General features: G+C 61.9%; 1 protein-coding gene across 6 annotated transcripts in view; it reads left to right on the top strand.

Annotated features, from left to right (window-relative positions):
* The window catches only part of TNFRSF8 (TNF receptor superfamily member 8), a 46,400-nt gene extending 38,058 nt beyond the window's left edge, over nt 1-8,342 (top strand). For 3 of the 6 annotated variants that reach the window (XM_072828325.1, XM_072828320.1, XM_072828322.1), the window contains 3 exons: nt 900-925; nt 3,147-3,351; nt 6,524-8,342. In XM_072828325.1, coding sequence (XP_072684426.1) covers nt 900-925; nt 3,147-3,351; nt 6,524-6,768 — 476 coding nt within the window. In that variant the 3' untranslated portion in view covers nt 6,769-8,342. Of the gene's footprint in view, nt 1-899; nt 926-3,146; nt 3,352-4,470; nt 4,720-6,523 lie in introns of those variants that run through there. The other 3 variants (XM_072828321.1, XM_072828323.1, XM_072828324.1) reach the window with 2 other exon arrangements.
* Nucleotides 8,343-25,810: the final 17,468 nt, after the last annotated feature.

The raw sequence follows: 25,810 nt of genomic DNA, 5'->3' as shown, positions 1-25,810 counted from the left end.
GATATGAGAGAGACGCTGGTGTAGAGGGTGGAGGTTTGGGATGAGGAGGTAAAGTTGTGCCTTAAGAGTCTGTGAATCATCACCTCCTGAGCCCCCCAGAGGGGGATGGCAGGTGGTGGGATGATGACGAGCAGCTGTCCTGCTCGAAGGTGGTCACATGGGCTCCTTCAGGCACATGTAATAGAAAACCCAACTCCCTCGAAAGGCCTCCAAGGTCGATTGGCATTGGGTGTGTCCAGTGCAGGGCCCAGCAGAGCCCTCACGATCAGTCGTCTATGATCACCCAGCCCTGAGGTCTTCCATGCGAGGTTGCAGGGCACTCTGGGAGTTCTGGACTCTCTAGGCCGTGGGGGCTACAAGGGAGTGGCAGCAGCCACAAACCAATTACTTCTTTGTTTTTGTTTTTTTAAGATGTTATTTATTTATTCATGAGAGACCCGCAGAGAGGCAGAGGGAGAAAGAGGCTCCCTGCGGGGAACCCAAGGGCGAGACTCGATCCCCGGACCCCGGGGTCACGCCCTGGGCCGAAAGCAGCCGCTCAATTGCTGGGTCCTCCGGGCGTCCTCACAAACCAACTTCTGAGCCAGCAGAAGCCTCCTTGGCTCGGCCTGGAGTGTGTGCCTGTCCTGGCCCCGTCCTGTGTGTGTGTGGAGTGGGGGCAGGGGCAGGAGTCCGGTGCGCCGCTTGGCGTAGTGGCTGGAGACGTGCTTCCCAGTTCTCCCGCTGCCATTGCCGCAGCGAGCACCGGGAAGGGAGTCTCTGTGCCCAGGCGTGGGCGCCGATTCTGAAGCCGTCCACTGTGCTCCAGACTGCGGGCCTGACCAGTGTGCTGCCGCCATCCGTGGGCTGGGGCAGGGCCGGACCCTCCTTGCTGAAGTCACTCCTCTGTTTTTTTGCAGATTCCAGGCCCAGGAAGAACCTGATGGTAAGTAGCCCTTCCTTGCCCCGCCTCCCCGGCTGTGTGCCCCTAAATCAGACTCCTTTGCCAGTGGATCTACTGGTTCTGGGAGCTGCTGATGGGTCGTTGCCCCCCCCCCCCTGCAGTGACCGGGGTGTGGGCTCCCCTGCGATTTCAGCTGGGTGTGCCGCATATGGGGCAGCACGGTGGGGCCTGGGCCAGGGCCTGGAGGAGGATGGGGAGCTCCACCCCCTCACAGCCTCTGGCTCCTGGCTCATCCTGCAGGGGACTTCCAGAAGGGCCTGGCCGACCATGGATTTGGTTTTGGCTGCTTTGGGTGCCAGGTGTGGTCAGAGAAAGGCTGTGTTTGCTTCCCCTTCTCCTTCACTCCTCTGTGGTTCTCGTTCTCACAGCTGGGATGGTAAATCCATAGCACGACTCTGGAAACCTAGCATCACCGGGGCGCCTGGGTGGTGCAGTTGGCTAAGCTCCGACTCTTGATTTCAGCCCGGGGGGTGATCTCAGGGTTGTGAGACTGAGCCCTGCCTCGACTCCGCGCCGAGTGTAGAGCCTGCTCTGTGTCTCTCCTGCCTCTCCTCTCCTGCTCATGCTCTTTCTCTTAAAAAAAAAAAAAAAAAAATCACGAAAATTTGCCCACCACGTATGGAACACTCACGATGAGGCAGGCACCTCGCTCCGTGCTTCCCAAAGTTATCCTAGGTGTCCTTCTGGCACTCCGAGGTCGGTACCGTTGTCCATGTCCCAAAAGGGGAAACAGGCACAGATGCGAGAGGAGGTTCGTTCCACGTTTGGAAAGTAGATGAGCGAACCCTGGTTGGACTTGAACCCCGGGTAGTGTGGCTCCAAAGCCAGCGCCCGACCTGTTGCCCCGCGCTGGAAGGACCTCTTCACCCGCCTTTTACAGAGAGCTTGCTGTGCGCAGGTGCCGGGCCGTGCTGCACTGAGCCTACGGTTAGCGGGGAGGGGCCCCCACCCGGCCCCCACCTGGCCCCCGGGCTCAGCCTGGCCCCTGCTCGCTGAGCAGCCTCGGTGGAGGGTGGGGTGAGGGCAGGGACGGTGCCCTGTGGGGCTGAGGACGGGGCAGGACAGAGCACTCCGTGTGGCCAGCTCTCAGGTGGGTATGGTTCACCCATATTTTTTTTCCATTTATCAGTTTTTCCGTGACTTTCTTTGAACTCATTCATACAAGGAGAAAGGTTTCCATCCCTTAATTTTTTAAAATGATAGAACCACAGTATGAGTTCACTTTCAAATTATGGGGGGTCACATTCAAATATGCTTGGGTCAGATAAGTGGCTGTTACAATACCAGGAAATTTCATGAAAAGGCATTTAATGACTTATAAGATAATCTAACATTTCTTGGCCGTGGGAGGCAGTATTTTCATAGCAACTTGTTGAAAATGCCACCTTTTGGACTTCAGATTATCCTAAAAGGACAGTCAGGGCTATGTAGACATACTCTGTGAATCACTCAAACCCCATTTAAAGGCTGAAAGTAAATAGTACGCGTTAGAATGTTCCACGAGACCACTTCTTTATTCTTACCTATGAAAGTCAAAAACAAAACCACCATCTTCCTGAAGACGTAGCTACTTTTAGAACACGTTAGCGTAATTGTAGGCGATCGCTGTCCCAGGAGGTCAGGGCTGGTGGGTTGTGGTGGGTCTGGAGCACGGACGTCCAGCACCAGGTGCCGGGCAGGGTTCGCGTGCTGGCCCGGACACTTGCTAACCAGCCTGAGCCAGTTACTGGATTCTTCTGGGTCTCAGTCTCCTGGTCTGTAAAATGGAGAGGGTACTAATATTAGCACCTTATAGGGTGGTTGTGAGGATTGACATGTTTGTTAAGGCCACACGGTAAGTACCATATGGGATGCTGGCTACTATCATTCATTCATTCATTCTTTTATTTATTTATTTATTCATGAGAGAGAGAGAGAGGCAGAGACACAGGCAGAGGGAGAAGCAGGCTCCCTGCAGGGAGCCCGACGTGGGACTCGATCCCGGGATTCCGGGACCCCGCCCTGAGCCTCCCCATGCGCCCCACTGTCGTTATTTAGTACAGGCTAAGAGCAACAGGACTCCTGAAACTCCGCACAGGGCTCGGGCTCTCGAAGCCCAGGAGCCACGGGTGGTGTGAGGCATCCTGAAGGCAGAGGTGGTGAAACGGGGCTTCCCAGGGCGGTGGGGGGCACCTGCATCAGCGCCACGTCCCCTCGCCCACAGCAGCTGGAGAAGAGTATATCGGTGGTCGAGTCGGGCCTGGAAGAGGTGGGCTTAACGAGCTCCCCGGCTGTGGACCCCGGCCCCGACGGGGCGGCCTGCCTGGAGAGCGTGCGGCTGCTGGAAGCCAGCCCGGTTGGCAGTCCCCCGTCCCCCAGGGACCTTCCCGAGCCCCGGCTGACCTCGGAGCACACCAACAACAGGATCGGTGAGTCTGCTGCTTACGGGGTCCTGCTGTGGGCGCAGCGGAGGGCGCTGGGGAGGTGGGCCTGGACCCTGGGCCCGAGCAGAACTGGGGACCCGGGGGCGGGGGGGGGGGACAGGAAGGGGCGCGCGTGGGTTCTGCCGCTGGCCTCGCAAGCAGGAGCAGCTTTTGGGGAGGGAGGTAAGCGCCATGGGGTGTGTTCCTGCAGCGCAGCCCCCGGCTGAGGTCTGTGGGGTCGGAGTAGTGGGGGCTCTGCGCTCCTGGGCCATAGCTAGCGTTTGTGAGATCCTGGGCGGGGAGGACGAGGGGCTCCCCCCACCCGGGGTCCGCCGGCCTTGAAGTGAGCAGCGAACAGCGCGCCCGCCCCCAACAAGCAGCCCTCGGAGGGACAGGAGGGTGCGTGCCAGTGCTCTGTGGCCACGCGGCCTCCCTACTGGGCAGGGGCGCTACGGGCGGGCAGGGGGCCTCTGCAGAGACCCCAGGAGCCCTGCCCCGCCCGGCTCGGCCGCCCCCAGGGTCTCCCTGCCTCCTCTCCCACTGCGCTCCCCCCGGGGACACCCGGAGTGTTGCCACCAAAATCACGGCTGTCCGTTCTGCGCCCCTGCTCAGGCCCCGGGGTCCCTGTCACCCTCAGGATGACTTCCAGGATTCTTACTCGGTTGTTCCGACTGGTCGCCGCAGCCGCCCCACCAGACCCCCCTGCCTCCTGACCCCTCCTGTCTGCGCCTCCCGTTCACTGGCAGTTTCCAGAGTTCGGGGAGCCCTTTCTCCCTTCCAAGCGCCTCTGTGGGCGCTGCTGCCTCACCCGGGACAGCCAGCTCCTCCTTTGAATCTAGTCCGTCTCTGGTGTCCTGTGGCCCTTGCTCACTTGCCTCCTCCTCCAGGAAGTCTTCCTGGCCCTCTCCAGTCTCCTGTCTAGACCAGATGCTGTGCTCCCCCAGGCCCTAGGCCCCAGGCCTCTGGCCTCATACCCTCAGCACCCAGCAGTGGGACTGTGTGTAGCCCCCACCCCACCCCCCCACCCCCGGCTGTGAGCTCCGTGGCTGTCTTCTATGGAGCGTTAACCCTTGCTGGGATGATACCAGAGGGGCATTGTAATTGTCCTGCACGTTTCTACCGCAGGCGTTGGTGGATAGAACTCCCTGGGGCAGAGTCTTTCGTCTGAAACCAAAACTTCTGGCATTGGAGCTTTCTGCAAGTTTATTTACAAAGAGTTTCATTTGGGGGAAATACCACCAAAGGCATCTCCTTTAAATTTCCTAAGAAATCCTGCTTCGGACATTTGAGGCCGTGCTGAGTGCAGTGCAGGAGCTGTGGGGCAGCTGGAGGGAGGTGCTGGGCTCCCAGGGGTGCTGTGGGGTGGGCATCCTGCTCAGCGGCCAGTTAGCCTCGCTGGCAGGCGGGGTGCTCAGGGGAGATGGCCTTGGGGGTTCTCTCGGGGGCCTTTTGTCCTGACACCATCCCAGAGGAGCACCCTGCCCCACTGAACCTGCCCAGTGCCCCGGGGAGACCAAACTACGGCCTGAGCCTTATCCCTCTGCCCCTGGGCATCAGGTAGGGGAGCCCCTCACCTCCCACCCGCGGAGATAACTACGTTCCTGGATTCCAGAGCCCTGGGTTGGGGAGAAGGTTCCAGCAGCTCCTGGAAGACGCTCCCCTCCCCTCCCAGATTTGGGGGGGGGCTGTGATGAGGGTCAGAGTAAGAGCAGTCAGGGCCCTCGGAATGTGAGGTGGCAGGAGACGGCCCCGGCTTTGGCTTCTTGTACCTGACCACCCACCTCCCCTTCTCTCCGCCCCACTGCCTGTGCCTCGCCCTCTCCAGCCCCGTCTGGCTGCTCTGTGCCCTCTGTCACCACCCCTGGCTCCCGCCTCTCCCTGGCCCCTCTCTGCTCAGGCTCCCGGAGCAAGGGGCGTGCAAGCCTCGGGGGAGGGTGTGTGTCCGGCGCCCAGGGCCCTGCTCCCTCTTTTGGGGTGTGTGTGGGCGCCCTGTGCACAGCTTGCCACACTCCTAGCTTTTTTCTCATCCTTGCTATTTTGAACACTTCCCTTTTCCCTAAAGATATAAAAACCCAAACAGAAGAGCCAACATTATGCAATGGGGTCGAGGGGAGCAGGGCCCCCAGGGTGTTCCTGAACCAGAGAGGTATAACTGGGTTACCCAGAGAGGCAGGACCCCAGCCCTCAACTCCATCCCAGCTTTCAAGTTCCCTCTTGAGCTTCCTCATTCCCACTCGAGAGAGTCCCAGGGCCAAGCTGCTTGAGGCCGTCAGAAGCTGGGCTGGGTGAAGGCCAGGCTCCTCACTTCCCGGTTTCTTGGGCAGCTTACTTAGCTCCCCCAGAGCCTCCCTGCACCCCTTCCCAGCAGATGGTGCTGAGGCCCGCAGGGGACCTGCCTCCCTTCATCCAGGCGTCCCGCCCGCCGCCCTGCTGGTGCTGCTCGGGCGCCACTGCGCAGCCCTCGGGCGGGAGGTTGGCATCGTGTTCAGTGTTAACAGGGCCGAGGTTTCTGAGACTGCGGTCAGGGGTCTGGGTTGACCTGAACTGAAGTTCCCAGGGGCTCGGGACCCCCGTACGAACACCGGGAGCACCTCGGGCAAACCAGAGCGCGGGCCACCCAGGCTTCTGATCTAGGCACAGGACAGGACTGGAAAGGACAGCCGGGCGGGCGGGAGCGTCTCCTGAGGTTCCTGCCAACTACCTGGGCGGGCCCGTTAACCTCTCGGGGCTCCAGGTTCGTGATGTGCCCACGGGGACCGGGGTGTGAGCGCTCAGCCTGGCCACCGTGGTGCTCACAGGGTGGGGGGGGCCTGCACCCCGCCTTCTCTCCCCGGGGCTCGCTTTCTCTCCCAGTGCTGCTCCCTCCTCTACCCCATGCCCAGCTGTCCATCGATCCAGATCCATCGGTCCAGGTAGATAGGGAGCCTCTCCCGGGAGGAGCGGAGGAGCGAGTGGGCCATCCCTCACTCTCAGCATGTGGTTTCCAGCTGTTTTCTTTCTTTGAGCCTCAGGACGCCCCTGAGGTTGGTGGGGGTGGCTGTGCATCCGAGAGGGTGTGTCATTTGCCCGAAGCCCCGCAGTAGGGGTGACAGAGTGGGACCTCGGACCCCCCTCTGCCTGCCTGCTCTGTCCAGCGAGGGCTCCGGCCCCTCTCCTCACCCGTCCATTTGCCTTGCAGAGAAGATCTACATCATGAAGGCTGACACCGTGATTGTGGGGACCGTCAGGACCGAGGGGCCTGAGGGCCGTGGCCTGGTGGGGCCGGCAGGGCCTGAGTTCGAGGAGGATCTGGAAGTGGACCATGCCCCCCACTTCCCGGAGCAGGAGACAGAACCACCTCTGGGCAGCTGTGGGGACGTCATGTTCTCAGTAGAAGAGGAAGGAAAGGAGGCCCCCTTGCCCATGACCGTCTCTGAGAAATGAAGCCTGGCCTGGGTTGGGGCTGAGAGGACAGCAGGGTGCCCCCTGGGAGGCCAGGGTGGCATCCGTGGCACCGGGTGGGGGACAGAGGCCCATGTGGCCCCAACTGAGGTTCCAACATCCAGGGGTAGAGCTGCCCGGAGCCAGGGGGTCCTGGGGTCTCTAGTCATGTCCCCAGCCTGGACCCTGGGGGAGCCTGGGCTTTTGCAGGAGGGACCATCTGGGGCTGGGGCTGCGGCTGCGGCCAGCCAGCGGGCACTGGCACCTGGTCCTGCCACTGCTGGGAAGATGCCCTCGGAGCCCTGTGTTCCAGACACACCACCAGGGCCAGGGCAGGGCCCGAGAAGCACGGGCCTCAGCGCCTGCCACTCTCACCTGGGCCATGGGAGCGATGCCCCCTGACCCTGCTGTCCTGCCGCTGGCCCCCAGTCACTGGAGGCCTGGAATGTGGGCGTGAACCAGCGCCGTAGGTGGCTTCTCCTGAGTCCACAGGGAAGTTGGGGCTGAGGCATCATTGGCTGCCCCGTGTTGGCCACAGCTGCGGTGCTGCCCTGGGTGCCCCGGGTCGGGGTGAGGCCCAGGCCGGCCCCCAGCCCTCCCCTGTTCTGTGGCCCCCAGCTCACCGTGGGGCCCAGGGTCGACTGGCTTGACTCATGGCACCCCCACCAGCCCCCTGGGGAGGCGTCTTGGGACCCAGATGCATGCAGACTCTCAGCAGCCAGGACCTGCCCCCGCGGTGGGGGAGCCCCGGCCTTTCCTGGGGCCCTGCCGGCTCCGTGGCACCCCCGCTGCGTCCCCAGATTTGCCATGTGCACAGCCCGGGGCCCAGCCCTGCCGCCGGGGCCCCGCCACTCAGTGCCCGTGGCTGGGGTGCGGGTGTCAGGGCAACGTGGCTTCGCCCTGTCCTTCGGCCTTAGTCTGGATTCTCAGAAGAGCAAGTGCTCCTGTGTGGACCTGAGGCCTCCTCGCATTTCACACCCAGGAGGAAAGCGCTGTGACGTGGGGCTGCCGGCCCGCGTAGGGACGGCGTGGACACGGCCCGGGAGCAGCCTGAGCCACCGGAGGATGCCGCACCCCGCCGAGCTGGGTTCCGGACATGGGCCCGGGCTGTGAGGGGCGGGATGAAGCGCCCCTCCCTCCAAAGGCCCCTCGTGGAACTTCCGATCCTCTGAAGCTTGATCCTCGGAAAACTTGGAAGGCCCTTAAGGACCCCATGGTTTCAGGACGCTCTGAGGTTGAGACTGAACATGTGGGCACGAAGGCTCCGGGCCTGCCTCCCCGTGGGGCGGGCTCCCTGGTCCCCCACCGACTGGAGCGGCAGCGTCTGAACTCCGTGCGCCGAGTCGGGGTGAGCCCCCCTCAGCCCTTCGAGGGCCAAGTGCCACCCTCCGGGCCCTCCCCCGTTCTGTGGCCCCCACGGTGGGCAGGGGGCTCAGGGTCGGCTGGCCTGGCTCTTGGCGTCCCCACCTGCTCCCTCTGTGGGTGGCCTCCCAGGGCCGATGTGTGCAGAGCCTGCTGCCTGCCCGCGGCGTTAGCACCGCTGGGGGACCTTGAAAATAAAGCCTGTCGTGCCGTAAGGCTCCCGCGCCCTTGGCTCCCCGCGCGGCGGCCTGGGCAGCAAGGACGGTCCCTAGCAGCGGTGGTGCCGGGTTGGCCTGAGCCGTCCTGAAGCCCTGGGCTTGGGGCCTGAGCTGGGAGGGCCCAGTCTGCGTCCCCTCCCCCGCCCGGGGCTCCCCGTGGGGTGGCGGAAGGCGGCAGCTGTGGACACCCCCAGCCTGTCCCCACACCACCAGCAAACCCGCCGTTCAGCAGGGTCTCCGGGAGCTGTGGCCTTCGGAGGAAACTCCCGGGGCAGCGAGGCCAGGGCCGCTCCCTAAGGTGGAACGAGGCCGAGACCCTGAAGGCCCGGCCCGGGAGCTGCGTCGTCGGGCTGAACCCAAATGGGCACCTGTGCAGGGACAGGAGCTGCCCCGGCTGGTCCCGGGGTGGGGGGGGCTCTCTCCCCGCCCCCTTTTTCTGTCCCGCACGCGGTAACGGCGGGGGTGGGGGTGCAGAGCTGCGCAGAGACCGACCCGGGAGAACAGCCCAAGCGTCGGGTCGGCTGAGCGGAGCCCACGGCGGGCGCCTCACCCGGGCAGCCCCGTGCTGGGCGCACACCTGGCGGGGCCGGGCCGAGGGGCGCAGGCGGCCGGTGCGGGCCGGGCGACCTGGGGGGGCGGGGGGGCTCGGGCTCCAGCCGTAAGTGCGGGTCCCGCTGGGCCGGCTGCGGCCCGTGTGCGAGGTCAGGGCGCCGGCACCGCCGCTCCGCAGGGCCCGGGCTCGTGCTTGCTGCGTGGCCGCTCGCGTCCGGGCGCTGCGAGCCTGTGCCCTCGGGGAGCGGCCCTTCCTGCTCGACGGGTGGGCTCCGGCCTCCCCGGGGCTGGGATGCAGCGGGACCCCCACGGGGGGCAGACCCCCTCGCTCCGCGGGGTGCCCCACAGAGCCCCAGGTCACGGTCCTCGGCCGGCGGGTAGATGGCTCCGGCCGCGGCCTCCCCCGTGCCCCGGGTCCCTCCGCCGGGCGACCCCCGCGCCCGAGCACCCGCCGCTGCCCCTCGCCTGCTCCCCTCCCTCCCTTCTCCAAACCACGTAGGCGAGCGAGGCCCTCGTGGGTCGGCCGGGGGGGGGGGGCCGCGCACTCACGCTGCCCGGTTGGCCCGGGTCCCGCGTGGGTGGAGACGCCGAGAAGGCGCCCGGGCTGCGCAGATCGCCCCAGAGGCCGCGTGCGAGGACACGGGGTCGCGGGGGGTCGCGGGGGCGCCCTGGGTCGGAGGAGCTCGCGCTGCAGCACTGGGGGCGCGGCACGGTCCGGCGGGTGTCCCCAGGGCTCATGTCCCCCATCTGCTGTCCCCCGGCTGCTGTCCCCGCAGGAGGCCGGGAATCGGGAGTCTGGGTTCCCCTTTCTTTGGGTGACTTCCAGGAGAGGGGGACCCCACACCCAAACCCCCTGGGAGACGCTGGAGTGTGTCCGTGTTTGGGGACGGGGTCTCCCCACGTCCTGGCACACGCGTCCCCTTCCATCCGTCGGGGCCTGTCCCTGCTCCGGCAGTTGCAGCCCCGTGTTCCTCCCCCCACCCGTGTCCTAGGTCTGTAACCCGCAGGTGCCAGTGCCCTCGGGAGGCGGTGGGGTGCACGGGTCGCCGGGGCACGTGCTTGCCTGGGGGCGCAGGGCGGGCAGGCCGTGTGGGCCTTGCAGGAGCTATGGGGGAGCCCCAGCCCTGCCACGTCCCCTCTGTGTCCGGGCTCCACGAGCAACAGCCGAGAGGCCGAATATCGCGCCCCCTTGGCCGGGCTGGGGCCCGGGAGGGGCCGACATGCTGACCCGCAGCCACAGCCCCGGAGGCGCCCTCGCCCCGCAGGGCTGCGTCTGTGTCGAGGTGATCATCCGGCTCCTGCCCTCTGGACCCATTTCCTCTCACCTCCAGCTCACCATGGCTGGGAGGTAAGGAGGAGGTTGGGTTTGTTAAAAAAATTATTTTTAATTTTTATTTATTTATGATAAGAGAGAGAGAGAGGAGCAGAGACACAGAGGGAGAAGCCGGCTCCATGCAGGGAGCCCGACGTGGGACTCGATCCCGGGTCTCCAGGATCGCGCCCTGGGCCAAAGGCAGGCACCAAACCACTGCGCCACCCAGGGATCCCGGTTTATTGGCTTTTTAATTTTTTTTTTTTGGTTTTTTAATTTTTAAAAAAAATTTTATTTATTCCTGAGAGACACAGAGAGAGGCAGAGACACAGGCAGAGAGAGAGGCGAGCTCCATGCAGGGAGCCCGATGTGGGACTCGATCCCGGGACCCTGGGGTCACGCCCTGAGCCCAAGGCAGCCAGGTGTCCCCGAGGTTGGTTTTGAGGGCCCCCCTTGTGGGGAGGCAGACACGGTGCAGGATGCTGGGGGGTTCGGTCCAGTCTGGGTGGACGGTAAAGACTCCTGGCTGATTTTCATGCTTCCGTTTATTTATTTTAATTTGGTGTTAAAAGTAAGTGCAGTGGTGAGCGGGGTTCCTGTTATAGGCAGCTCTGCAGGAGTCGGGGCAGCCCCATCAGACCGGCCCCACGGCCTCCGAGTGCCCGGAGCCTGGCGCTGGGTGCAGCACCCCGCCGTGCTGCCTGGAAAACTTAATCATTTTTGAACAAGGGGCCCCGTGTTTTCCGTGTGACGTGATGTAGCCGATCCTGCACGCGGGCAGCGGGTCATCGGGTGGGGCCTTACCCAGTGCCGAGGCCCGGCCCTACCTCCTGCCGCGTGGCCGCTCGGGCCCTGTTCCCGAACCTCGCAGCTGGCGGCCGACCTGCTCTGCCCGCTCCCCCGCCGCCCCCCGGGGCCCTCGGGGCTGAGCGCCTGAGCCCACGCCCGCCGCTGATTTTACTCGAAGGCCCACAGTGTGGCCTGGGCTGGGCGGGAAAGCGCGGCTCTGCTCCCGGCTGGCCCGGGGGCCACACGTCCAGGGCGCAGGCAGGTGGGCACCGCCTGGGGGTTTCTGTCCCCAGACCCCCCCGGGGCGGCTCCGCCTCTGCCACAGGCGGCCGCTCCCCAGCAAGCCCCCCCGGCGTAGGAAGCGGGCCCAGTAGCCGGCACAGCCTCGCCCTGGCCACATGCGCAGGGTCAAGTGCAGCCGCAGAGCCCAGGTTCAGGGCAGAGGAGGTGTAGACGCCCCCCGGGTCGTCGCAGAATTCCGAGATCGTACTACGTGGCAGGCACGGTGCTCGACGCTTTCCATAGCACCTCAGGTTGTCCCCTCCGTAGTTTGGTGGTTGTCGCCCCGGTTGCCTCAAGGAAGCTCAAGCACTGTCGCAGGTCACCCGGACGGAACTGGGACCGAAGCCCTCGGTGTGCGGAGCTCGAGCGCCCGGAGGCCCCGCGCGGAGAGCGGCGGGCCCAAAAGCAAGCCGACCTCCATGTGGTTCTAGAATGTTTGAGGCTTTCCAGATAATCGGTTCCCACACCCCAGGTTCCAGATGGGGAAACTGAGGCTGCAAGAGCCCTTGCTGGGCCTCCCCCGAGCGGGGCGGGGGGGCAGGGTCTGGCCCCTTCCCGGGCAGGGTGGGGCCCCCCCAGCTCAGGGCTGCACCTCGCCTGGCCAGGAAGTCACCGAGAGCTGTGGGCAGGTTATGCAAGCGGCTGTCGCAGGGACATTGTTTTTCGTTGCGATTACACTTTGCTCAGGAAGTTCCCGCGGCCCCGGCGTGGAGGGAGGGGGGGAAGGGGGGTGCTCCTGGGGGAGCAGGGTACCGGGACCGAGGAGGTGGCTCCGGGCCAGGCCGCAGCGCAGCGCACTGGGCGGGGCTCCTGCTGTCACCCGGCTCCCAGCAGGCCTGCCCGGCCACCTGGCTGCGGCCCGTGTGTCCCCCCCGCCCCCTGGGCTGTGGCCGCCTGAGTCCCAGGCCCTGCGCACCCCGTCCCTGACCCCGGGTTCCGGGAAGCCGGGCGCCTGCAGTGCACCTCCGGGCTTGCACCTGCCCTGCCTCCCAGGCCGGCTCTGCCCCACTGCCGCCCTGACCCCCACACCCCAAGCCTCTGGAACCGGCTGTGCCCCGGCCCCTCCCAGCCCCTCCCGCCCCTCCCGGGCCTGCACTGGGGTAGGGGCACGTGTCACCAGGACATCGCAGCCCACTGCCCCAGTCCCAGGCCTCCGTCCTCAGCTGTGCTCTCCTCCCCCAGGAAGCCTCCCAGGACTGACCGGGGGCGGGACCTCTGCGTCCCCCCAGGTCCCCCAGCCCTGGCTGTGACAGGGGTCAGAGGCCTGGTTCCGGCCGCCTCCCAAGAGTTCTCTGTGACGAGTTGACCTTGTCCATCCAGCGAGCTGCCCGGAGCCAGGCAGGGGCTGGGGCGGGGCCCCCCATGGACGGGGCGGTGGGGGCTCCGGCGTCCAGCATGTGGCACCGCCGGCCTGGGGCACCCGCCTGCCCCTCTGGCGCCAGCTGTCCGGCGGGAGGCTCACTCCTGTCCCGTGAGTCCGTGAGCTGCGGTGGGGACAGCCCTGTCCCTGCAGACGTGGCCGCAGCGGCAGTGCGCCCCGGGGCGCCGGGTGAGGCCGGCAGGGGTGGGGGCGTCGGAGACCCAAGCGCGGGCGGGTCGGGGGGTGCCCGTGTCTGCGCCCCGTCTCCGCGTGTCGGGCGGGAAGGCGCAGCAGCCTCCTGGGGGACCTGCCGACCGGCGGCCCGGGGACCTTCCTTGGCGTGCGGAGGGAAGGCGAGGCTGGGCGCGGGACCTCGGCAGGGAAGCTCCCCGGGCGCCCCGCGGGCCCGTGCGTGGCCGTGGGCAGGTGCCTGCCGTGTGCGGGCCGGTGGCTCCCAGACCCCGTCTGCGCAGCAGCGTGGCGGCGGGGCCTTGCTCATCCCCGTCCTGGGGAGGGGGCGGCCGAGGCCCCGGGACACGAAGGCGCGCGTCACGGTCAAGATCCCGTGGCCGGAAGTGCCCCGAGTAGGACCCGACCCCAGGCCAGGTGGTGGCGAAGTTGATGCCTTCTTAGTGCCTGAAGTTCCCCGTCACTTCCCAGGAGCTCGGGTTTCCTGGGGTCCTCATTTGGGCGCCTGGCCGAGCCCGGCTCCGGAGGCTGGGGTGACAGGGCGCGGCCAGTAAGCGTGTGTGGCACCTGCAGGGACGGTGGGCAGGCCTGGGTGGGGGGGCGGTGAGGGGCTCCGGTCCCGGGGAGCGAGTCCTGAACACAGACAGCCCCGTGTGGCGGACAAGGGGCGGCCCCAAGTCGTCCCGGGCTCCTGAGCCAGGTCCCTCTGCCCCGCAGTCATCCCTGTCCCCCGGCCCGGGGCTGGCTGGTGGGCGTGTGCTCGGAAACTTCGAAGTTGGTGAAGATTAGGAAATTGTACCGGGGGAAAGATGATTTCTTCCTCGTTTTGAATCGGGGAAAGGGAAAACCTACCGGGAAAATGAGGTCAGTGACTTCGGTGCCGTGCGCTCCCTGCTGACGCGGTCTCGCGTGCTGGGCGCCGCGTGGGGAGGTGGCTTCAGGGCCACGTGGCGTGTCCAGCCTGGCAGGGCGCTGCCCCCCCCTCGCTGCCTGGCCACTCTGGCTCCCAGCTGGGCCTCGGTAGGAGAAGATCCTGGGCCGGGCCGCCTGGCCCCGGGCCAGCTGGAAGTGTGGCGGCCCCCCGACCCGGCCTGAAGCAGTGGGGTGCCCAAGAGGCCCATGTGCAGCACGAGTCGTGACCCCTGGACCTCAGAGCCGCGTACAGCCCCTGCCTCGCAGAGGGCAGACGGGGGACCAGGACCCACAGACGAGGGACATGTCTGAGGTCACTGGCCTCTGAACTAGAACCCGGGCTGCTGGTGCTTTAAGTATCAAAACAGGGGTGCCATGGGGTGTCTAAGTGACTTCGGCTCAGGTCATGATCCGGGGATCCTAGGATCAAGCCCCACATGGGGCTCCCTGCTCTGGGGGAGCCTGCACCTCCCCACACACTTTCTCTTTCTCTCTTCCGGTCTCAAATAAATAAATAAAATCTTAAAAATATATATATTAAAATGAAAACCAAAACCCTTAATATAATTTGGAAGTAAACATAATTTGGGGGGAGGACTAAATAAACAGAGCCAAAGTAAAGGAAAATAGTAAAAATCATGCACGATTCCAAACCCCTTATAACCATTTCAAAATGTGGGTTTCTTTCCTTTCTTTTAAATAATTTTTAAGAATTATCTTCAGTGACTTATTAACAAAATAAAACTTCTCCACCCATGGTTGTAATCCTTATGGGTCTTTGTCCGTAGCCCTCCTCACACGGGTCAAGACATTTCTATCCCACAATTATAAGTCGTTAGCCCTTCAGGACGGGGACCGTGCACCTGAACCTCACCTCTGTGGAGCCGCCACTGAGGGATCTGCTCCTAGTGATTCTGCATGGAACTTCTAGAGCATTCCTGCTTTTAGTTCTTACTTTTTTTTCTTTTAGTTCTTATTCTTTTTTTTTTTTTTTAAGATTTTCTTTATTCATGAGAGACACAGAGAGAGGCAGAAACACGGGCAGTGAGAGAAGCAGGCGCCCTGCGGGGAGCCCGATGCGGGACTCGATCCCAGGACCCCGGGGTCACGCCCTGGGCAGAAGGCAGATGCTCAACCACTGAGCTCCCCCAGGCATCCCTATTCTTTTTTTTTTTTTTAATTTTTAAAAATTTTTAAGTCATCTCTATATCCAACATGGAACTCGAACTCGTGACCCCGAGATCAAGAATTGTGTGTTCTATTGACCGAGCCAGGCAGGCACGTCTCTTGCTCTTTTATTTTACACAACAGACCTGCTCCTTCTCAAAATCTGTGCTGTATTAGGGAATCACCTTTGACTATTTCAATTTTAAATGACGTGCATTATTCTACGTCTCTGGGATCCTGGATCCAGACCCTGGGATCTTAGGGTTCTGGGGACGGACTCAGGAGTGAGCCAGGTTAGTGGGGGGCAGGCCTTTCCAAGCGCCCTTCAGATGAAGTCGCTGCCCTTGGGTCTCTTTCTCAAACTAGCTTTCTGTCCTAATGATCCTCGTTACCGATCGTTCGCTGTGTGCCAGCTGCTTCTCACGTATCATCATGTTTACTCTCCACAGCAGCCTCCGCAGGCAGGTGTAGTTCTCACAGATCGAGAAACTGGGCTCAGAGAGGTGTAGTGACTCTTCTACGGTCACCCGGCCAGCGAGTGGCAGAGTTAGGATCCAGAGCCCAGCGATGAGAAAACTGTTATCTTTCCACCTAAAATTCTACTGGAACAAAGAGTTTTACAGCCAAAAACAAAAAAAAAAAAAAAAGAAAGAAAGAAAGAAAATTTGCCAGTCTCTGGTTTAGCTCATTTTCAATTTTTTTTCAATGCCAGACTTTCTATAGAGATGGCAAGAGACCCCCGTGGGCTGGAGACATCTTGGAGGGCTTCAAGGAGGAGGTGGGGGGTTGGAGCGAAGCCGTGAAGGATGGCTTCACATTAGAGGAGGAAAGCATCGCATTTTGAGGTGACGGGGTTTATGCCCAAACCGCCCGGGGGTCCAGGAGGGAGCCCTCTGGGAAGGCGCGTAGATGAAGCCTTTGGGAAGGTGAGGTAAGGACAGGTTTGGAAAAGCTATTTTCTCTAGGAAAAGGCCAAGGATGTGACAGGTACGGGCTTTGCCTTCTGGCGGGGCTCGTCTGAAGAGCTGGGGCCACCAAGCAGGTATCCGCTCCGGGCGATGGGGGTGGGGGGCCCCGAAGTCCACGTCTTCCTAAGGGGCGGCCTGGAGAAGGTCTTGCTCAGGCCGCAGGAGAAACCCCGGGGCCTCCACCACTGAAGGGGAGCCGCTGCAGATGAGTGGGGGCCTCAACCCAGCGGGCCGCTGCCTCAGCCTGCAGCAAATCCCTTGGGAAACGGAGTTTTTCGGATTTTGAGGTTCGTCCTAATATCCGTTTGTTCTATGTTACGGTTTCCCACTCTGCTGGCTGTGTGGACTTGGGTGAGCCGCGTAAGGTCATCTCTTGGATCATGTCATAGGGCCACCAGGCTCCGCCGTTGAGCTCACCCGGAGAGACGGCAGGGATCAGAGGGAGCCAGGGGGGCGGAGCGGCGGGTTGGGGGGGCTGCTGGCGCCCATCACCCGGCCACACCCGAGTGTCCAGAGGAAAATAAAAAAACATATAAAAAGACATAGAAGATGCTCCCAAAAAGCGCAGGACACAGCGTGGTGACAGTGCGATGCATCGGTGCTGCCGTGGTGTCAGCTGCCTTCCAACGGTCACCCATGAATTCAGTGCGAATCACAACCGGCGCCTGAAGAGGCTACAGGTGAATTTCGGGATGTGTACGGAAGAACCAACAACCCTGTATAAATCGGTCAGTTTTGAAAAAGAAGAGCAAGGGGGCCTCACTCTACAGGATACTAAGCAGTCGACAAAGCTCTACTAATAACGACCATGTGGGACCATCCCAGGAGCAAGAAGACCAATGGGGCAGGAGATAATCCAGCCATAGAGCCTTGTAATGATGATCGGGGATTACAGGATGGGCTCTGGCCAGTGGGAGACGACAGACCAGCTCACTCTGGAGAAAGTCAAGTCTCTAGATTTTACACACCATGACCAATTTGGTTGGATTTAAGACCTCAATGGGAGAGATAAAAATCATAAAGTGAATGAGAAGAATTATGGAAAAGTACCTCTCTATCCTAGGGTTGGGAAGGACCTTTTGATGGAGATCCAAATGGGGAAAAAATTGGTGTATTTTATTCCATTAAAAAGAAAGACTATATATATATATATATATATATTTCCAACAGCCCTAACCAAGAACACCAGGCCAGTGAGAGAATGAGGGAAGTGTTTGTGATGTCTAAAAATGACAAAGGATTAATATCTAGAATATACAGGGAATTATTGCAAATCTACAAGAAAAAGACAGGAAATAATAGAAATACGGTCAAAGGATGTGAATCGGCAGTTCACAGAAGGGGAAACCCAAATGACTAACAAGTACTGAAGAGGTGCTCAAACCCACGAATGTTCAGAGAAATGCAAATGCAACCAGAGTGGGTTCCACTTCACACCCATCCAATTGGCCAAAATCAGAGTGCTGGCTGATGGTGAGGTGGGGGGGGACGTGAGGAAGTGGGACCCTCTCACCCTGGCCGGTGGGGCCGTCCTGGGGCGACTTCCGGCAGGATCTGGGAAATAGGCACACGCTTCCCCCCACCCCGGACCCAGCAGTCCCGCCGCAGAGGAATCCAAACCCCCCACCGATGCCACGGGATGCCCTATGGAGCTCAGCCTGGGACGGGAAGGGGAGCAGAGATTGGGGAAAAAAGGAAGCAGGCGCAGAGCTTTGCTTGGAAGAGTGGGATCCGCTGAACCGCTCGGTGTGAGGCCCTGAGAGACAGCCAGAGAGGAGCCGGCAAGGCAGGGTCCATTCACAGCCGCTGGCAGGTTGTGAGCTACCTGGGAACTCCGTCCGTACAGCACGGGGGGGGGGGCATGTTGGGGGGAGCCCTCCTGCCCAGGCCAGAGCAGCCTGTCTGTAACGGGGTGGAGAACTCCAAGGGGGCCCAGGGGAAGCAGGGAAACTGAGGCCAGGGCTCGGTGTGTCCGCAGGGCAGAAGGGGGCCATTGTGTCTTTGCCTGTGTAACGAGAAAGTGGGGACCAGCTGCTTCCCAGCTCCCCTGGGCCCGAAGGGGAGACAGTGAAACTGGGCGAGGAGGGGGTTTTGGAGAGCCGCGTGGCAGGTGGGTGGCCGTTAGGAGGTTGGGGACTGCAGGGTCCTAAGGGTTGGGGGGTTCTGGGGTCCAGAGACTTTGGGGCCCTCATCCCTCCAGTGAGAAGGATGTTCTCAGGGCCAGGGCGAGGCTGAAAGCAGGGAGGAGAATTGAAAGCGCTCTGACAATATGAAGGGCTATAAAAGGAAACCCACTGACAAGATCAAAGGTCCTTGCACATGGGGCACGTGGGAGTCCCACAGGCCGCCGGAGGGAGTGTAACTGGGTACAGCCCCTTGGAGAGGGATTTGGCAGGACCTAGTGAAAATGAAAATGTGCAAACCCCACCGCCTGGCAGTTCAACTTTCTAGGTTTATGACCGAGGAGTCTAGGAGGAGCTCCATCCTGTGCTTCAGGGAGGCAGGCCCAAGGATGGGGATCCCCCAGCAGGGACCGGGCGGAGCAGAGCCCAGCCCCCCCACCGCCCCCACCCCTGGCCGTCCCTTCACAGGGACCGGGAGCACCGTGTGGGGCGGGCAGGCGGCCCAGCACCCCGCAGCAGGTGCAAAGAACGGAGCCAGGCCTGAGCTCATCACACGGAAAGTTCTCAGAAACCCATGCCAAGGGGAGGGGAAGCCGTGGAGGGGCAGAAGGTGAGCCTGGCTTTCTGCCGCTGGCGGAGCTGCAGAGGCCCGGATAGAGAACGGTCCTCCCTGTTGTTTGTGTCAACCCGAGGGCAGAGAAGGGACTAGAGAGATGTAGGGCGCACTCAGAGCACCAGCTGCCTCGGGGAGCCGGAGAAAGATGAGAAGTGGGAGTCAAGCTGGGCTCCGGTCTTCATGATCAAAGCTAGGCGAAGCAAAAATAATTCAACAAAATCTGAGAACCCACTGTTCAGTGTGTATATATATAATTGGTGTCTGTGCAGCTTTTCTAGGTGTTGGGGACCCAGGGGGGAGCAAAGCAGTCAAGGTTCCTGCCCTCTCGGGAGAGACAGAGACGATTCACAAACAGAAATTATATGACGGCGAAGAAGAAAAGCAAAGCAGCTGTGTTAGGGGGTCAGGGCAGCCTGTCTGAGGAGGTGACAGTTGAGCAGAGCTTGGACGGAAGAGAGGAAGTGAGTCATGCAGGTATCTGGAGGAAGGGTGATCCAGGCGGAGGGAACTGCAAGGGCAAAGGTCTGGTGGGAACGTGCTCTGCGTGTTCAGGACCAGGCAGCAGGGCGGAGGGGTGAGGTGTCCCGACAGGAGGTCGGAGAGGTGCGAGGACAGCCTCGGATGCCGACTTTGGTCAGTTCCGGGGAGTGCGAACGTGGCTGTTTCTGATTGTGCGCTTTTTAATTAAAAAAAAAAAAAAATCTAAACAAAAATAATGGGAGGTGAAGAGTGAAAAGAGAGATGGGTGCAGCAGACGGCAAGCGGGCGCTGCGGCAGGAGAAGGGCGGTCTCATCAGTGGGGTCCTGCGGGGCCCAGGCGCTCCCACGGCGGGTGCACCCTCTGCGGACCCTGGCAGGCGGGGATTCGAATCCAGCTCAGCCCCGCTCCAGCCCTTCTCCCCACGTCTCAGGACAATCAGGATCCTCCAGGCAGGACAGGAGGGGCTCGCGGTCCTCGTCCACAGCCGGCCGCGGAGCAGGGGACCGTGTGTGGCTCCCGGTTCCCCACCCAGCACATTGGTGGCTGGCTGCTGGGTCAGACCCGCGTGCTGCCCGAGCCCGGCGCCCGAGCCCGCGTGCAGGGCACACTCCCCGTGAACACGGGGCCCTTCCTGGGCAGCCGCCATCACGCAGAGGTGGCCCTGAGGATGAGATCAGCCTCCCCCCCACCATCTAGCTCACAGCTCCCTTGGGTTAGAGACGATTAGAGATGGTTAGAGACCGGGAACAGGGGGCCGAGGTCACACAGGGAGGGGCTGCAATGAGAAGTCCCGGAAGCGTAGCTGGCCCCACTTGTGGGGTTTAGAAACCGGGGGTCTTCAGAACGGTTGGGGCTGGTTTGGGGGTTGGTTCTGGAGAAGAGGCAACTTAGACCAGGGAGGTTCGGGCGGAGTTGGGGGAGGAGGGGGAGGACCGGAGGCTCTCTGGGTTCCCCTCTGCCTGCGGCCTGGGCGTCCTCTTGAGGGCCCTCCTCTCCTTTGGAAGGACGCTGGGGCGGGGGCTGCTCGGTAGGGCCAGCTTAGCCCAAGTAGCCCAAGCCATGGCCCTGGGCTGGCAGGAGGCGACAGGGAGGCAGTTCAGGGCTGTGGCTAACACCAAGTGTTACTTCCTGTTCGTGATTTTAGGACATGAGTCATCAAGGGGCTGGCCCGGAGCATTATAGGACGCTGAGATAAGCAGGGCGGTGGGAGGAGAGAAGGGCGCTGGCCCTGGTGGTGGGCCCGGCAGGGTTGGGGGGGAGGGCGGCAGGCTCCCCTGCAAGACAGGATCCCGTGGGGCCCGGACCAGGTCAGAAGGAGCTGGCTTTGCAGCCAGTCCTGAGACCTCCCCCGAGTGTGAGCTGCCACTCCCCACCCAACCACAGCTCGGCCTTCCAAACCGCCCCGGCCGCAGCACCTGCTGCAGCTAAACCCTCTGTGTTTCCCAAAAGGTAGCCGTTAGTCACCTGAAGGCCCTAGGGCCCTCCACAGACACGGGGCCCAGGAATCTGCATGTTGAACAAGCCTTGCAGGTGACTCTGATGCTGGCCGAGGCTGGAGAGCTGTTCCTCCAGACGCCTGGCACACAGGGGGTGCCCAGTAAGTGTCCGTGGGCAGCCGGGCTGTTCTTGGGCCCGGTGCCTTCCACTAGCCCTGCCTGCAAAGCAGAGTCATCGACTCGGGGGGGTGACATGGTGGGGGGCCCTGCGAGGGCCGCAGGCTGTGCTGGGTAGGGAGGAAAGGCTCCGGGGAGGCCCACGCCGAGGACATGCAGCCAAACTATGCACGCAGCCCCTGCGTCGGGGACCCGCGGGCCCCGGTCCTGTCTACAGGAACCTGCGTGTTCCCCGTTACCCAGGAGCAAAAACAGTGGGGTTTCCTGCGCTGTGGGGCTTTGGGGGCTGAGCCCTGCATGGCCTGGGAGGGATTGGGACGGACCAGCTTCCTGGGCCTCGACTCTGACATCCGCTGGCTCGCTCACTTCTGCACCCCCCTCTCCCCTCCCGTGCACGCTCGTCGCCTCACATCGTGCAACCTTACTGGGCCCCTTCCTCTGCGTATCACCCGGTCACCGGTGGAAAGCAAACCCCTCTGTCCTCCAGGACCACCCCGTCCGGTGGCGTGAGGCGCGGCCGGCTGCGCAGAGCTCGTTGGCCGCGGGGGCGGCTCGGCTGGAGTGCGGTGCCCTTCACGCGTGTAAGCTCGCCCGGGAGCTGGGCCCCTGCGTGGCAAGGCGATGTCTGCAAGTCACTGGGCCCAGAGGTGACTCTCAATAACTGCTAGTATCACAATTACTAAGAGAGGAGAGGGACGTGTAAGCAGCTAACCTACGGAGGTGAGGGTCTGCCGGAGGCCCGTGAGAGTGCCGAGCCCTGCCTGGCTCGCTGGGATGTGGTTAAGGGCAAGTTTCACAAGAGGGAGCTGGGCTTCGAGCTGAAGGTGATCGAGTAGGTGATCACCAAGCAGATGGAAGGGGAAGGATCCCCGGGCAGAGCAGCGCCCACGGACCAGGGCACGGAGGAGAGGACTCAAGGTCATCCAGGGAGCCCAGGGTGGTTAGAGTATGGGGCCGGGGGGACGTGCCTCACAGACAGTCTGGGCCGGGATGTGCAGCCTCCAGCATCTCGCTCGGAGGGAGATCCGAGCAATCCCGAAGGCCGCAGGGAGCCACAGGCCAGGGCGCCGAGGACCCCGGGCGTTCTCAGTGTTGGCGCCGCGTACATTTTGGGCCGGATGCTTCTCTGGTGTGGGGCTGCCCTGTGTGTCCTAGGACATCTAGCCGCACCCTGGCCTCTGCCCACCGGCACCACCCTGCCCTGCAATCGTGACAGTCCCAAACGTCTCCAGACATTGGCAGACATCCCTTGCTGGGCAGGGGCCAAACATCGCCCCTTGATTTCAGATACTGAGTCAGGGGGAGACGACATGACCGCCTCGTGCTTCTGCGAGCTGGCCCCGACCACGCCACGGAGAACAGGTTAGAGGGCCGGACAGGTTAGAGGACCAGGTGAGAGGCCCCTGGAGCATCACAAGTGAGAAATGGCCAAGGCCAAAGCCAGGGCTGGTCTGTGAGGCAGTAGGAAGGGGCGATCCAGACTGAGGCCGGGTGTGAAGGGGGCTCCTGTGCTGTCGCTGCCGTTTACCAGCTTCCTGGTGGCAGGTACAATATGGTGGGTGCCAGGATCAAACCCCACCTCGAAGAGAGAGCTCCGGGCCACCCGTGCAGTTGTTCTGACAGACTGAATGCCACGTGGTTCGCCCAGCATTTGCCATTGCCCATCCCCAGGCAAAAGGGATGCTGGGGTTGGGGACACCTGGGGGGCTCAGCGATTGAGCGTCTGCCTTCGGCTCAGGGTCCAGGAATCGAGTCCCGCATCGGACTCCCCGCAGGGGGCCTGCTTCTCCCTCTGCCTGTGTCTCTGCCTCTCTCTGTGTGTCTCTCAGGAATTTAAAAAACCAAGAAAAAGAAGAAGATACTAGGTTTGGAGATTCTAAGAGAAGGGATTTGGGGAAGGGTATGGCCATTGTGCTGAGCACCCCTTGCTGCCTCTTGAGGTAGGGGGTACTTCCCTTTATCTTGGGCGAAGCTGCCTGGGGGGTGCTTGATATCCAGAGTTTAGGGCCCAGAAGACTGATAGGAGATCCTTGCCCCTTATGGACTCCCGAGTGCCCAGGACCCCACGTAAAGGTGTGTGACATGAGTTAGAGCCTGAGGCTAGATGGGCCCGAGGTGGCCGCCCTGGAGCAAGACAGGATGCATGAGGTGTGAGCCGGCCGGGCTGCTGCAGGCAAAGGGCAAGGGGCCACCGTGGACTCCAGGTGAGAAGCCAGCTTCGGGCCATCTCTAACCCAAAGGGCTTCCTCCGGGGGCGGTGCCTCAGCAGGAGAGGCCTGGAGGACCCCCCTTTGTGTTGGAGACAAGGGGATGTAGACAGTGGTGGGCAGCAGGAGGCTCGGGCATCTCTAGTGCGGGGGGGGGGTGCTGTGGTCAGAGGAGTCATCCAGAAAGCCTTCAAGGTCCCCACGAATGTGCCTCCAGAGAATGAGCCAGAAACTGCTTCCAAGAGGCCCCAGTGGGGGGGGGGGGGTGCGACAACTGTAGCTGCCATGGAACAGCTCCCCAAAGCCTCTCCCCAGCCACGCCTGGCAGGGTCAAGACAGAAGTCACCAGATCCTCCCCTCCGAGGTCCTTTCCGAGCTGGGTTCAGCCGGAGAAGGGGAGAAGCCCCCCTAAGAGACTGGAGCTCTGATGGGTTCCCAGGACTTGCCGAGGTGCGCGAACAGGCTCCGGGGGCGCCCGAGATCCCATGCGGAGGCCGGACCGGGCGGCGGGCCTCGTCCCTCTGGCCTGTGCCAGCTGCTGGCCTGTGCTCAGAGCAGCCTCCGCCCTGCGCCTGCCCTGCTCTCTGGACACTGGGCTGACCCCACAAACTCCGTTTCCCAAGTTCCTTTGTCAAAATGTTTTCCATCTTAGGTTCGGCCGATGGGAGGCACTGGTGGGAGGTCAGTGCGAGGGCGGGAGGGGGAAGCCGGGCTGTCTCCCTCCTTTGTGCTTCTCCTGGGGTCTCCTGCAGTGGCTCCGTGTCCTCCACGGTTCCAGATTCCCCGATGCCCCGGCTCCTGGCCCCCGAGGTGCCACCTCCAGCCCCAGGGGTGGCGGCGGTTCTGAGTGGCTAATCTCAGGGTTCTCTCCCCTTCCCATACTTGTTCTTTTAATTCCTCTAACATTTTTAAAGAGATTTTATTTATTTATTCATGAAAGACACAGAGAGAGAGAAGAGACCCAGGCAGAGGGAGAAGCAGGCTCCACGCAGGGAGCCCGACGTGGGACTTGATCCCGGGACCCCGGGGTCACGCCCTGAGCCAGAGGCAGATGCTCAACCGCTGAGCCAGCCAGGTGCTCCAATTTCTCTAACATCTTTGTAACAAATTCCTGTATATTAATACCCTATATTATATATATGTATATACGTTAACTGTACCCCCTTTTTTCCTTTTATTTTATTTTTTTCTTAAATATTTTATTTATTTATTAATGAGAGACACAGAGAGAGAGACAAGCAGAGACACAGGCAGAGGGAGAAGCAGGCTCCACACAGGGAGCCCGACGTGGGACTCAATCTGGGTCTCCAGGATCAGGCCCTGGGCCGAAGGCGGCGCTAAACCGCTGAGCCACCCAGGCCGCCCTTTTTTTCCTTTAAAGAGAGAGTGCTCGCACGCAAGTGGGGTTGGGGAGGTTGGGGAAAGGCAGAGGGATAGAGAGAGAATCTCAAGCAGGCTCCACGCCCAGCTCGGAGCCCAAGGTGGGACTCGATCTCATGACCCTGAGATCATGACCTGAGCGGAAATCAAGAGTTGGCCCTAACAGACAGAGCCACCTGGGGGGCCCCTAAATACCCTTTATAGAATCACTAGGGAGAGGGTTTGCTTTCCTCCTGACGAGGCTGTCACCCACCCCTTGGGTCCAGCTGATGGAGCTGGGCTGGGAGGGTGGATCCCAGGAGGATCCCCACGTTTAAGCGGTGAAGGTGCCATTCACTGGGATGGGGAGCCATAGAGGGGAAGAGTCAGTGGGACCCACTGGGTTTGAGGTGTGTGCAGATCAGCCATGGAGAACCATTTGCCCTTGCTTCCACCAGGTGACACCCTCCTCCTGGTCTTCGGCTCTCTGTTCCGGATCAGGGAGTCCTCAAGACTTCCAGGTGGGACTTGTGGGGGCCAGAAGAAATCTTTAAGCTAGTTTTAGAGGCCGAGTCTCTATGTGGAGTTAGTGGGCTATGCTGGCCGCACCCTCAACATGGCCTTGCTCTCAGAAATGTTTGGGAACCAGGTAATTTCCCAGACTCCTGGTCAGGAGGTGGGATTTTCCACCCCACAGATCACTTCCCAGTTTCTCCTTCAGCACCTAGCAGCACCATCCTTGCCATGTCCACCATGGGGGTTGGTGGCCCAGAGGAGAGGTCCCTGAACCTGTTGGGCAGCCTGCCTGGGGGGCACGGGGGGAACAGAGCAGTCTCCTTGGAAACGCCCTGTGTGCTGGGGGCGAGGACTCCCAGGGCTGGGGGTCCACACAGGGCCAGCCCTCGCCCTAGAGTTGCCCCTGAAAGGAAGAGGGTGAAGATGGCAGCTCGAGCGGGTACTCAGTGTGAGCCCAGGGAACCAGCCAGCCCTCCGGGGCCTTGGCCTGGGTCGGCTCCTCTTTGGGCCCCTCTCCTTCCTGAGTGGCTTTCTGCCCTGGCCTCTGTGCTGTCAGTCACCTGGCGGGGGACTTCAGAAGGAAGGCAGGGCAGGGGCCCGCAGAAGGGCTGGAAGGATGTTTAAAGGTAGGTGTGCCCGGCGTTCGGCCGCCGAGTGCAGGACTCCTGATCTCCCGCGGTCAGTTCACGCCCCACACTGGGCACAACCTACTTACAAAAAATGTTTAAAGTGGGCAGCCCGGGTGGCCCAGTTGCTTAGCACGGCCTTCGGCCCAGGGCCTGATCTGGGAGACCCGGGATCGAGTCCCACCTCGGACTCCCAGCATGGAGCCTGCTTCTCCACCTGCCTGTGTCTCTGCCCCTCTCTCTCTCTCTCTCTCTCTCTCTCAACCACCCCCCCCCCGTGTGTCTCTAATAAATAAATAAAAAATCTTAAAATGTTTAAAGGTAAGTGAACGCATGAATAGTGGTACTAGCGGCTAACAGGGCGCACAGCTATTAAGCTGCAGGTGTATTTTG

This window comes from Canis lupus, chromosome 5, assembly GCF_048164855.1.
Source record: "Canis lupus baileyi chromosome 5, mCanLup2.hap1, whole genome shotgun sequence".
Taxonomy (NCBI): Eukaryota; Metazoa; Chordata; class Mammalia; order Carnivora; family Canidae; genus Canis; species Canis lupus.
The sequence above is the reverse complement of the archived record's forward strand: the minus strand, read 5'-3'. Positions and strand labels throughout refer to the sequence as shown.